Raw genomic sequence first — 12831 nt, forward strand, 5'->3', positions numbered from 1 at the left:
CGTACAGGACTAAGATTACAAATGTGCACCACTAAGCCAAGCAAGAAAAATATAATATTATTACAAACCAAATATTATTCCTGACAAGACAAAATATACATTTTAATGAATTTTTTTAAATTTTGAGACAAAAATTTAAAAATCACATTCAGAAAACTAAAACAAATCCTTAGCTGGATTGCAATGAAAGAAAAGGAAATGACAATTGCAGTGGCTGAGTGCAGTTGATAAACACGTCAGGAAGTGGGACAAAGAGCAGTTGTGATGGCCAGGCAATGGTGGCACGTGTCTTTAATCCCGGACTCCGAAGGCAGAGGCAGGTGGATCTCTCTGAGTACCAGGCCAACTTGTTCTACAGAGTAAGTTCCAGCACAGCCAGGTCTGTTACACAGAGAAGCCCTGTCTAAAAAACAAACAGGTAAGGCAGCGGAGGAGGCTGGAGAGATGGCTCCGCAGGTAAGGGGGCATGCCATGACTAGGTCCGTCCCCGGTACCAGTCTAGAGCATCTTCCCCTAGCACCCACAACCCAGGCACATGCACATGCATCCAATATAATGATTCGTATGTTTGTTTGTTTTCTCATGTAAACAGAGTTTCTATTACTATTATAAACTATTTAAATTACTAAAAATATGGGTTAATAGTTAAAAAAAAAAACAAAATATATAGGGGCTGGAGAGATGGCTCAGAGGTTAAGAGTACAGGGTGTTCTTCAGAGGACCTGAGTTCAATTCCCAGCAAGGATATGGTGGCTCACAGCAATCTATAATGAGATCTGGTTCCTTCTTATGGTGTGCAGTCACACATACTATATACATAATAAATAAATAAATCTTTAATAAAACATAAAACTTATGAAGGGACCTGAAAATCCAAAGTACTGATGGTCTGGATTACAATCCCCTCCCTCCTGTGTTTGCAGGAGCTGTTTTGGAAGATTATAAGGTGTGTCGTTGTCGGAACAGGTGAGTCCCTGGAGGTGGACTTGGAGGCTCTCTCCTTGTATATCAGGATGTGGAGCTCTTAGCTGCTTCTCCAGCACCATGTTGGCATGTAATGTGGGACGCCCTTCGATATGCTGTGAATATGTTTAATTACCTTTGGTTAATGAAGAAGCTGCTTTGGCCTATGTCAGGGCAGAATACAGCTAGGCAGGAAATCCAAACAGACACAGGGTGAAAGAAGGCAGAGGCAGGGAGATGCCAGCAGCTGACGGAGAAGCAAGAATGAGGTCACAAGCCTCGTATAGTAAAATACAGAATAATAGAAATGGATTAATTTGAGTTGTAAGAGCTAGTTAATAATAAGCCCGAACTTATTACAAACAGTTTGAAATTAGTATTAGCCTCTGAGTGGTTATTGAGAGACTAGCAGGTGGGAGAGAAACCTTTAGCTACAGGCCTGTTTGTGGCCACCCTCCTGACCATGCTGATCAAGAACAAATCAAACGGTAAATAAACCCTAATTAAATGCTATCTATTCTAAGAGTTGCCTTAGTAATGGTTTTCACTTCACAGCAACAGATGAGAGACTGTCACATTTACTAATGTGAGTTTCAAGGCACATAAAATTCCCAATGCATTCATCAATAAATATTAAATCAATCTAAGAGGGCGCTCAGGGACAGATCTGCAGCTTGTAGTGTGTCTGCTTGCTTGCATGGAGCTGTGTGTCTGCTCTAGCAGTGGTAACAAAACAATCGCGATGCGGGACGTAGCATTTATACTCTATAAATCAAAGAATTTTAAGTAACTTTTTGTTTACTTTCCTTTGTTTGTGTTTGTTTGTTTTGAGACAGGGTCTCTCAGTCCTGGCTGTCCTTGAACTCACTATGGAGATCAGGCTGGCCTGGAACACACTGCTCTTTAAGTTTTTATTTCATTTTATATGTGTGGGTGTTTTGCCCACATGTGTGTTACACGTGAGGGAAGTGCCCATGGAGGTCAGAAGAGGTTGCTGGGCACTCAGGATTGGAGTTACAAATGGCTTAGAAAACTGGGAATGTGGGTGCTAGAAACTGATCACATGTCCTCTGGAAAAGCAGCCGGTTCTTAACCAGCCCCTCAAATTTTTAAAAAGACAAGGAAACAAGAAATTTGTCAAAAGTCCACAGAGATCTCCAGATGTGAACAGCTTATACACTTGCCACTGTATTGACAGACAATGGGAAAGCACAAAAGTTTCATTAGGATACTTTCAAATACAGAGAAAAGGAAATATACATTCCAACTAGATGCATACATGAGTATAAGAAACCCTAACATCCTATCTTTGTGTATTTAACATGTCTACACAAATCTCAAAGTTGTTTTAAGAAGTTTATGAGAGCTGGGTGGGGGTGGTGCACACCTTTAATCCCAGCACTCAGGTGGGCAGAGGCTGGTGGATCTCTGTGCCAGCCTGGTCTGTAGAGTGAGTTCCAGGACAGCCAGGGATACACAGAGAAAACCCTTTGTCAAAAAACAAAACAAAACAAAACAAAACAAAAGAAGTCTATGACGAGTGCTAAGTCTTTGTCCTGGACACAATGTGCCCTGTGCTCAAATCAAGAAGCAGGTTCCTCAGAAACAAGCACTTCCCGCATTTGTCCTCATGCCCCGAGAAACCTCTGTGCCATCTTCTCACAAACCCCCTCCCTCTGAACGGACATCTGAATCAGAGCGACATACTAAACTTGCTTTCACTTAGATTCAGGAAAGATACAAATTTTCAGTATTTTATAGAATTATACAGTACTGGAGTGAATGACATGCAATTACATTCAGGCAAATTTAAGAGAGTCCAAAAAACAAACAAACTTTAAAATTTTGCTTCAAGATTAAGAACCATTTTGAATTCAGAAAATACAAAGTGCACTTACAAAGGGGAAAAACTCAACTAGCAATAAAACAAGGACACACAGCATTAAAAATTCATGGCCTTTTGATCAACATGTTTTAAGCAAAAAAAAAAAGAAAGAAAGAAAGTAAGGATACCAATTAAAATTGCGCCTCTACTGAATACTACATTAAATGATAGACAGGTCACAGAGGGTACAATAAACTGTGATTTGGGAAGTAGGTTTTCAGAATTTCTTTATTTTTATTTGTCTTTGTTTTTAGTCTCCTTAATATATTCTGTCAGTAGGCCAACCTTACACACGTCACCATGTCACCTGGTGAGGTCAGTAGCTCACCTTACACACGTCACCAAGTCACCCTGGTATGTGACAACTAAAATCATCAGAACCTCGTTGAGCCCTGAGTATTTCTCTAAGGGAAGTCACTTCTCTAAGTACTTTTAGTGCAGTGGCAACACCATGGCCAGATAATTTAATCTATGTTTTCCCACGGGAGGAGCCTCAGGACTATTTGAGGCAAAGGTAAGGCTTTCTCCAGACTATTTTAATGTGGAATTTTAATATACAGCTTGTTCCATTTCTAATTCAATTAAATACTGGGAATATACATTGAAGAAAACAAGTAACTTGGCTATAGAAATGACTACAGAAGTACAAATTTAATAGTCCAAAATGTATGGTCATTATCATCATATAATTGAGTATCTAATGATATAAGACACGTAGTAAGTAGTTAATTTACAGGCGCAAAATCCATTAGTTCATATTCCGAACAAGTAGAGAACTTTTTTAACATCTAAGATGAGCACTGAAAAGAATTAAAGAACGTTATGAAATCTCTAAAAATGTTAGGAATCAATCTTGTAAAAAGTCCATGTCATAGTTCATTATTCAGACAGCAACAGTAGATTAATATGTAAACATGTTGGTGTAATACATCCACACAATTAAGTGGGTAAATTTCATAAACTTACTTAAATGCAATCTCATTTAGAAAACTTTTGCTAATATTTGCATTTGTCAAAATGTGGGCATTGTGTTAAAATTGTGTTAAAATGGCAATCGTGTTGAAAAGAGCCAAGAAAATCAAAGTGTACAATCAGACAATGCCACGAGGCAGGAAGTGTGAGCGAGGGGCGAAGTCTGGTTTTCATTAGCCAGTACTAGTTTTCACAACTTGTCACTGCTTTGCTTCTTACTATGGATGTGTGTACATGCCTGGGTGTGAGCATGCTCGTGTGCAAACTCAGCTGCCACTGAGTCTCATGCGGGCTGGAAATGAAGGACGTAATCAAAAACACACAATGAAGAAAGCACGTTCCGTTTTCATCCACTCCACACTCTAAGAGGGCTGTGGAAAAAGCATCAAGCTTGACGCCTTACCCAGTGCGTTTGGTGATGGTCCCCAACGTCATTGGCTGCTTGATTTGTGCTAGAGGGGTCACTACCATCAGGTTCGGGAAGGGAGAAAGTCGGGGGTTGCCAGGATTGTTGTTGGTGAAGTTATTGTAAGAGTCTTGGCTGTTCAGCTTCCCTACGTGAGAAAAGAAAAGCAAAAGATCACTGATGGAAACATCCCTCTCTCTGAGAAGGTTTTCATTTAAGAAATCATGGGCTGGGAGAACAACTCAGTGCGGAAAGGGACTTACTTGCTCCAGAGCTCAATTGCCTGAGTAGTCCCCCAAACCCACAAGGTGAAATAAACCAATTTCCTATAACATGTCATCTGATTTCCACACACATGCAAATAAGTGAGCTAAATTTGAAAGGAAATCGATGCAAGTATAATTAAAGTTCATAGCACTGGAAGAAACCAACATTATCAGGTCATAGAAATGACAACTGCACATGGACATTTTGGTTTTCGCTTTGTGTGTCTGCATGTGCACACGGGTATGTGCACAGACGTATATGCATAAATTTCAATGCCAGGCATCTTCCTCATTGCTCTTTGTTTAAGTCTAAGATAGGGTCTGGGACTGAATCCACCCTGTTGAATCAACTAAGACAGGCCAGTGAGTTCGAGGGATCTTCTCAGTCCCAACACGGCAGTGCTGGATGCAGCTTTTCACATAAGTGCTAGAGATCCCAACTCAGGTTTTCACACTTGCGTATCAGCAATTTACAGGATCTCAAAGCCCCCAGAAAGCTACTCTAAAATAATGTGGTTGTCTACATAAGAAATCGTATGTTTCTAAAGTGTGGCTTTCTACAAAAATCACTATTTCACCTGTACTCAAGAACTTCTCAAAGAGTTGCTTGGCCTTTTGATTGCTATTGAGTCAACTCTTTTAATCAACCTAAAAAGTGTAGATAGTTTTCCCTACCTAGGGCATCCACATCTACAGATTTGATGAACTGTAAAATAAAACAATTGTGTTGGAGAACTGCAGAAAGCTCTGAACCCCAATTCTGACGACTGCAAAGACACATCAGTGTAGCGGGTACACACACTGTGACAGGCTCCTACAGTTCTAGGGTTTCTCTCAGGAACCGTTAGACATGGCCTTGTGTGTTGTGCAGTTAGGCCAAGAGGCCTACAATGCCTCTATCAATCTTCAAACTTGCTATGTAGCTGTGGAAGACAAGAATGACATCTTCTAATCCTAACAGGAAAATGGTGACGTCCAAAGCAGGACGTGGCTAAGAAATGCTGCTCGTCAAGGACACAGGTCTATCTGTTTACGTCACTGTTTGGAATGAGCAAATTAAGCTATGGTAGGGAGGAAAAGAAACTCAGGCACTTCTAACTCCCCATACTAACAAATTCTCTCTTTAATTTCTTTAAAGCCAGTAAAAGCTATTCACCCCTGTTGCTGGGATACAACAGGCAGCAGTTAGAATACACACAAAATTAATTGGACAATATTATACATACAAAAAAGAGAACCTTATAGGAAAAAAATGAATGGAATAGAATGAAAAAAATTTTTAATTCCTGAGTTGCTCATAGTGACATATAGTCTCAAGGTCAATATAGAGATGACTATGCTTGTATTGAAATGAGACTCCAACATTAATATGTCACAATCCGGGATCTGTGCTGTGTATGTCATTCATTTGTCAGCTCAAGAGCAAAGATCTGATGAGTGTCTCAGCCTAAGATGTCATGCTGTGGGGGCAGGAATCCTCTGTACCACAAAGCTGACGGGACACAGAATGATTCAGTGCTAACGGCCTAGAACTGAAGATAAGTACATGTGGGAACAATTATTTGGAAATAGACCACAGGGGAGGTAACCTAGTTAGATAAAGTGGGAGAGCAGAGACACTCAAGGCCTGAAGGATAGCACGAAGGAAAGGTGTGGACAGGGATGCCATTGCAGGAACAGAAGTCTCCAAACACTACTCATGGGGTGTAACAGAGTGGGCAAACTTATTTCCCCTTTAAGATCTCCTAATAACCTCCCTCCCTCCCTCCGACTCCCTTCCTTTCACCTCCCTCCCTTACTGGTGTGGGATTCCTCTCCGCATGCTGTGAATACCACTGGTTAAAAAAGACGCTGTTTGGGGACTATGATAGGGTAGAGCAGAGCTAGGCGGAGAAAACTTAACTGAATCCTGGGAGAAAAAAAGGTGGAGTCAGAGAGGAGCCATGTAGCCCCTACAGAGACAGACTCTGGAATTTTACCTGGTAAGCCACAGCCTTGTGGCGACACACAGATTAATAGAAATGGGTTAAATTAAGATGCAAGAGTTAGCTAATAAGAAGCTAGAGCTAATGCGCCAAGCAGTGATTTAATTAATACAGTTTCTGTGTGGTTATTTCAGGGCTGAGCAGCCAGGAACAAACAAGCCGCCTCCTTACAACACCTTACATCACTGAACCCGAAGCTGGCCTTTAACTCAAGGATCTGCTTCAGCCTCTCTAGCGCTGCAGTCACAAGTGTGTGCTACGCTACCGGGCCTAGGCGGAACAGTGCACACCAAATACAGATGCCGCTCATGGAACACGACTGATAACAGGTATCTGACCTGTGACTGTGCCTTAGTGGTAGAGCACTTACCTAGCACAGCCAATAAAACAGAAACAAGCAGTGATCCGCTGAGATGTTCCCACTGCAGCGCTTCAGCTGGCCGTGACCTTTCCCTAGGATACAGGACGGCCACAGCACAACATGCAAGGAACTGCTCCTGCATTCTCAAGCACTAACCAATTGTCCTGGTGTCCTCTCCTCTCTTCTGTGTTGAAGCTGTATCCTCTGTCTATGGCCCAGTGGACAGGAGTGTGTAAGGTAGTTTGTGTTTGTGTTAACAGGGCAGGCAGAGTGGCTGTGTCTGTGTCACACAGTACTAGATCTGACATAGCCCCCTTTTAGTCCTCTCTCTCTCTCTCTCTCTCTCTCTCTCTCTCTCTCTCTCTCCCCCCCCCCCACTCCCGTCCTCCCTCCCTCCCTCCCTCCCTCTCTCTCCCCCCCCCTCTCCCTCTCTCCCACTCCCGTCCTCCCTCTCTCCCTCCCTCCCCCCCTCTCTCTCCCCCCCCTCCCTCCCTCCCTCCCTCCCTCCCTCCCTCTCTTGGTAGAAGGCAATCCTGGAGATCACATACATGTCCACTAGGCAAGTAAACACTCTAGCACAGAGCTATACCCGAGCCAAGCATAGCTTAAAAGAAAGGGTAAATATGTTCGACAATGGCTCAGTAATTCTGTTTTATATAACTACACTGCCGAAATTACAAATCAGCACATTAACTAGAAATCCTATTTATAATAGCTGTTAAAAAATAACTCAGGGTCGGGGAGGGAGATGAATTGGTAGAGTAGTTGCCTGGCATTACACATATCCCTAAGTTTGATCCCACCACCACATAAACCAGATAAGGTGCACATGCCTATGATCCTAGCACTTGGAGGATCAGAAAGTTTAAAGCCATTCTTCGCTACATACTGAGTTCAAAAAGGCCAGAACTACATACCATTACCAGAAAAAAAAATTGGAAGACAGAAAGACAGGAGACAGGGAGGAGAAAAAAAAGAGGAAGAGGGTTGCTTGGGAGCGAAAGGGAGAGGGAGGGAGAAAGGAAAATGGAGTGAAAGAAAAAACCATCAAGAAATAAATTTGTCTGGAGAAAAGAAAGATCTTTAAAATGAAAGCTACTGGTTGAGAAGCAGCTCAGCAGGAGATCATTTGCCTAGGGTGGACAATATGCTGGGTTTATACTTAACACAGCAAACAAAGAACAGAAGAGTAAAAAAATAAATTTGGAATGGAAACAAAAAAATTGGTTTTAAAAAGTCAGTATCCTAAGAATGCCCTGCTTCCCAAATCAAGGTGGATGCAACACCTATCAAATACCCACTGCCTTCTCAGAGCTGGGAATGAGAATTCAAAATCCAAGAATTAGATCCCAAAACTTAATGAATACCCAACAGTTTCTTAAGCAAAAACAACCAAGTAGAAAGCAATGCACAAGCAAGGGTGTGAAGAAGAGGAAGTCTTGCACTGCCCTGAATATTACCATGGCCACAAGGCAGCTCACAACAATCTGTAACTCCAGAGTCAAATGACCTGACGCCTTCTCCTGGCATCCATGGGCACCAGATACACACATGGTACATACAGACATGTATGCAGGAAAAACACTTATACGCGTAAAATAATAAAAATAAGGAAAACTTTGCCTGCCCCTCCCATGGATAAATTTTGTATTTTCGTGGACTTGGGAGGTAGTTCTGTGCAGAAAGTGCTTGCCTTCAAAGTATGAAGACTGCAGTTCAATCCCAGAAACCACGGGAAAAAAAAAATGGTGCGTGTAATGGCGGGGGCTTATAGTCCATCTCAACGTGGGGGAAGCAGAGACAGTAAGATTCCCAGAGCACAATAATCACTGTGAGTTCAGGCCAATGAGAGACACGGTCTCAAAGGAGGTCTACTGTGTTCCTTCAGATAACCTCTGCTCTCTAGTAAGTGTATAGATTCAAATGAGTAATCTTTAAGGGAAAGGGAACAAATGAATGCCGAGGATGGGGTGAGCCAGGGACTCGGGTGGTCTTCGTCAGGAAAGCCCACGGCACCAGTGGAGAAGTCCACAGGGAAGCGCAGACAGGAAGTGGCACTGCTAACAGGTATGGAAATGAGATTAAACGGCTGAGACCGCAGGGACAACACGATCATGGGAGCTGACTGGGGTCGCACCCTGTGCTCAGTCCTGAGCAGCAAGCCCAAACGTCTTTCAGGGCATTCATACCACTGCATGGAGAGAGGAGGAAGATGAACAGATGATGGGGAAAACATGTTACAGGTGCCATCTGAGAAACAGCTCAGAGAGAGAAGGAGCCGCTGTGACCGGTAGGAAGGAAGGAAGAATCACGCGAAGTTTACACTTACAGGAGTTTGCTGCTAACAGAAAGCAAAAGATGAAAAGAAAGACGCACGAATGATGATACCGGGTTAGCAAAGCAAGGGACAGCACAGACAGGAAATTTCAGGAGCAGACACAGTGATCTACAGTTCAAAAAGCATGTGCCAAAAATAACTGAATCTGTTTTCGAGAAGCAGGGGGTGGATCCCCACAACAGTAGGGGAAAATATTTTGGAGGGATCTCCAAACACTTCAGAAAAGTACTTCCAATATGGTAGTAGCGCAAGGCAAAATTTCAGGAGCTGAAGGATGAGGCAGGAAGGAGCTCAAAGGCAACAGGGGCTATGTGAAGAGACCTTGTCTCAAAGGGCAAAGGATGAAGAGCAAGTGATGTGGCCCATGGATTTCTACCCTGCTCAGACTCATGCTCGTCTGGACAAGGAGCCTCAACTTGGTATCTTTAGGAACATTGATCTGGATGCTTCTCTGCAGTTACCCAAGGCTAGTTTCCTGCACAGCAGGGTCTCACTGTGGCACAGTGAGGTTGAACATGAAGGTGTTCTATGTGTACTGCCTGTGGACTTGGATCAGTCTACCCTCACCTTTCAACTCTAGGGAACAGCCTAGAAAACAGAAACAGAAGATGGCCCCTGCATCAAGGGATCAAGCAATGCAGCTCCTTTCTGCCTTTCCTCATCACTGGGGTAGAGTGGACAGAACAGACCTGCCTAACTGCAGCTTGAGTGGGCCATTCCTGGAGCCTTGAGATCTATAGGACATCTCACACACGACTGTGCTTTTGAATTCCAGAAGACCCGCAAGCGACAAATGCCATGAGAATAAATGTTCTCACAGTATTCCCAGCCCCATCAGAACGAGGAAGTCCCAAAGATCTCATGAGAAAATGAGCTCTTCTAAGACTCTCACCCCAGTTTTTCGGGCTTAGTCTATATAGATAAACAGGCATAAGCCTGCAGGCTTTTGGGTCTTTGTCCAAATCCACCAGAGCTTTGATCCCTTACAGGGTAACCCGTCTCCAACTAGATGAGCTTCTCATGGGGTGGGAGTGGGAGGAAGTTCCAAATTGCAGTAAGATGGTTTCTCAATAAATTAAAGCAGAAATCTATTTCAGAGCAGAATGTCATTTAAAAATATGAATTCTAAAAAAAAAAAAAACTATTCATGAAGAAAGTTCTGGTTCTTATTTGATCTCTTTTCAGCTATGCTTACTGTCACTAATTTTACTGTTACTGTGTGAACTGAAACAGAGGAGCTGGCTTCAGGGCCAGACCTCTGACGTTCTGTGCTTATCAGAAACAAATTTCCACCTCTGACAAGAGAACAAACAACCTCACATGGTCCTTCATGCCTCCTGCCACCTGCACCCAATGAGCAGGACACGGTGCTCCGGGCGAGCTAGGCACCAGCCATTCTTCAAAATACAACCTTACTTATCACTGTCCCAAATATCATTTCCCCAAACATTTTATACTACAAAAACTCGGAGGCAAACAGATTAAGTAGAAGATGAAAACGGACAGAGAAAAAAACGTGGGCTTTGTGACCGCTCTGGAGGAGTGGCTTCCAGGTCAGTTTTGCAGAGAGGCATATTCCCAAACCAGTCATCATTAACGGCCTCACTTCCACAGGAAAGAAAAAAAAAAGTCAAGAGTCTGAAAACTCCGGACAAAAGAAATCCCTGCAGACAAAGTAAAAACAAATTAAAAGACCCATTATAAAACACAGATGCTACAAGGAAAATAAACTTTCCAAGATTTACTGGGCTTTGACAAAGCAGGACATTTGTGGAAAAGCCATCAGCAGCAACTCCCAGGTAATGCGGAGGAAGCCCGGCTCCTTTCTGGTTTATCTTTACCCTCTGTGCAGAAGCTGCCAGGACTGGATTCCCGGCTTCTGGATGCAGGGATGTGAGAACATGTGAACCTGGCCAACTGCCAAGAGCAAGACATTTCTAAGGGAGGCAAGACCCTGAAACTGCTGAGCACGTCACATTCTGCCGAGGCTAGAGCTACTACCAACACACTGTACATGGGCTTCTTCAGGGCAAGTGAGAAGAAATGAATGAAGGAACGAATGAATGAATGAACATCCCCCCTCCCACAATTCTCTTTACTGCTCTATCATACTGTGAAGCAAGGAAAAGAAAACCACAAGAATAACATTCAGTAGTGACAACTCAGAAGTCACCTGCAACGGAGCTTCAGAGTGGGGGACAGAAAATGTGTTGCTACTGTTTCACACCGAGTTCTCACCCTTCCTATGCTGGGACCCTTTAATGAAGTGCACCCCACCACAAGATTATTGCACTGCTGATTCATAACTGTAATTCGGCCACTGTGAGGAACCCTACAGTAAATACCTGATATGAAGGATGTACGACCACTGGGAAGCACGAATTACAGGGGTTAGGAGTGGGAGCCAGGGCAGGGTTCCTTAAGAAGGAAAACAAGGAGAGAGAAGCCAGACAACAGAACAACGGGGTACCTGGAGGAGATGCTGGGGTTGTCACTAGGGATTGGGGACAACTGGCACATAAATGTTGAGATTCATTCACAAGAACGAAGTAGTGGAGCCCCTGGGACGGCACAGTTAGGAGCCTGCAGTCCTCTGGGTTACCCTGTGTGCGTGCTCACTTCAGGAGTTAGGAAGGCTGTTTCACAGGGCTCACGACAGACACAGGGTACGACTCAGCACACCAGCGGACTCCTCTCAGCCACATCAGTCTGTTTTCAACGGTCTCCACACACTACAGGAATCTCCCAGAGTTCAGGGGCTCTGCCTCTCACCCCCTTAGCTCCTAGGTCTGTCATAGATGAGCAATTGTATGTATTTGGAAATTAAAATAACAAGGTAACCATCAAATCCAAACTCAATGTGGGTTCCTAGCATTCCACAAAAGACAAATCTATAGAAAATGCCCTTTCCCCAAATATTTCCACAATCTCCACCCTCCTCCCAACACTTCCCTACTCTGAGACTTCATTCAGCCTTCCTCCGGTCTGCCATTTCAAAAGGAAAGCTGGGTAAGGAGTTTGGGGGGGCCTTTGTGCATTGGCATTTTTCATTCCATAGAAAATCAAAACTTTCAGGCTGCTTTTAGCATCCCGCCATGGATTTGATGGGTATAAAACAGCAAATTTTACCAAGGAGTTTTAAGTTAATTTTGGAGTTGAAAAGTTGACTTCTTGACTCTGTCAAAAAGAGTACAATGGTAGTTTGTTCTCAAACAATCACTGGACATGCGGGCTCTGCAAAACTGAAAGCCCTGCTCGGCTCTTTCTTGCGGTCTAATTTAACATGAAAGCTTCCTCAACTAACTCGCAACCATTATTTAATCAAAACCAAATAAAATCCGTTAAAGACTTATAGTTTTTTAAAGTATCCGGTGCAAACGGGAATTTCTAGCATGTGGGTTGTTTCTGGTCAGATGGGAGTGTCCGTCGCTCCCTCGTTCCCTCACCCAGCCCCATCACTCCTCCTCCCCTCCCCCTGTGCTAGTGAGAATGACAAGCTTCCCAGCTGCAGTGGTGGACTCTCAGCCTCCTTTGTGACCCCTTCTCAGGCATGTTCCAGGATAATCTGCAATCTACTCAGTAGGAAAAGGAAACAGCAGCGCCCTGGTGAGAAACAGCGCCTTCTGACCCACATACCAGGCGGGGCAGGGCCGAG

The 12831-nt window shown here is 43.6% G+C and overlaps 1 protein-coding gene across 7 annotated transcripts in view; it reads right to left on the reverse strand.

Moving 5' to 3' along the window:
* The window catches only part of Bcas3 (BCAS3 microtubule associated cell migration factor), a 485118-nt gene that overhangs the window by 299651 nt on the left and 172636 nt on the right, over positions 1-12831 (reverse strand). For all 7 annotated transcript variants that reach the window (XM_042055034.1, XM_042055036.1, XM_042055035.1 and 4 more), the window contains exon 16: positions 4224-4374. In XM_042055034.1, the coding sequence (XP_041910968.1) occupies positions 4224-4374 (151 nt within the window). The remainder of the gene's footprint in view (positions 1-4223; positions 4375-12831) is intronic.

The sequence above is a fragment of the Arvicola amphibius genome, chromosome 4 (genome assembly GCF_903992535.2).
Source record: "Arvicola amphibius chromosome 4, mArvAmp1.2, whole genome shotgun sequence".
Classification (NCBI taxonomy): domain Eukaryota; kingdom Metazoa; phylum Chordata; class Mammalia; order Rodentia; family Cricetidae; genus Arvicola; species Arvicola amphibius.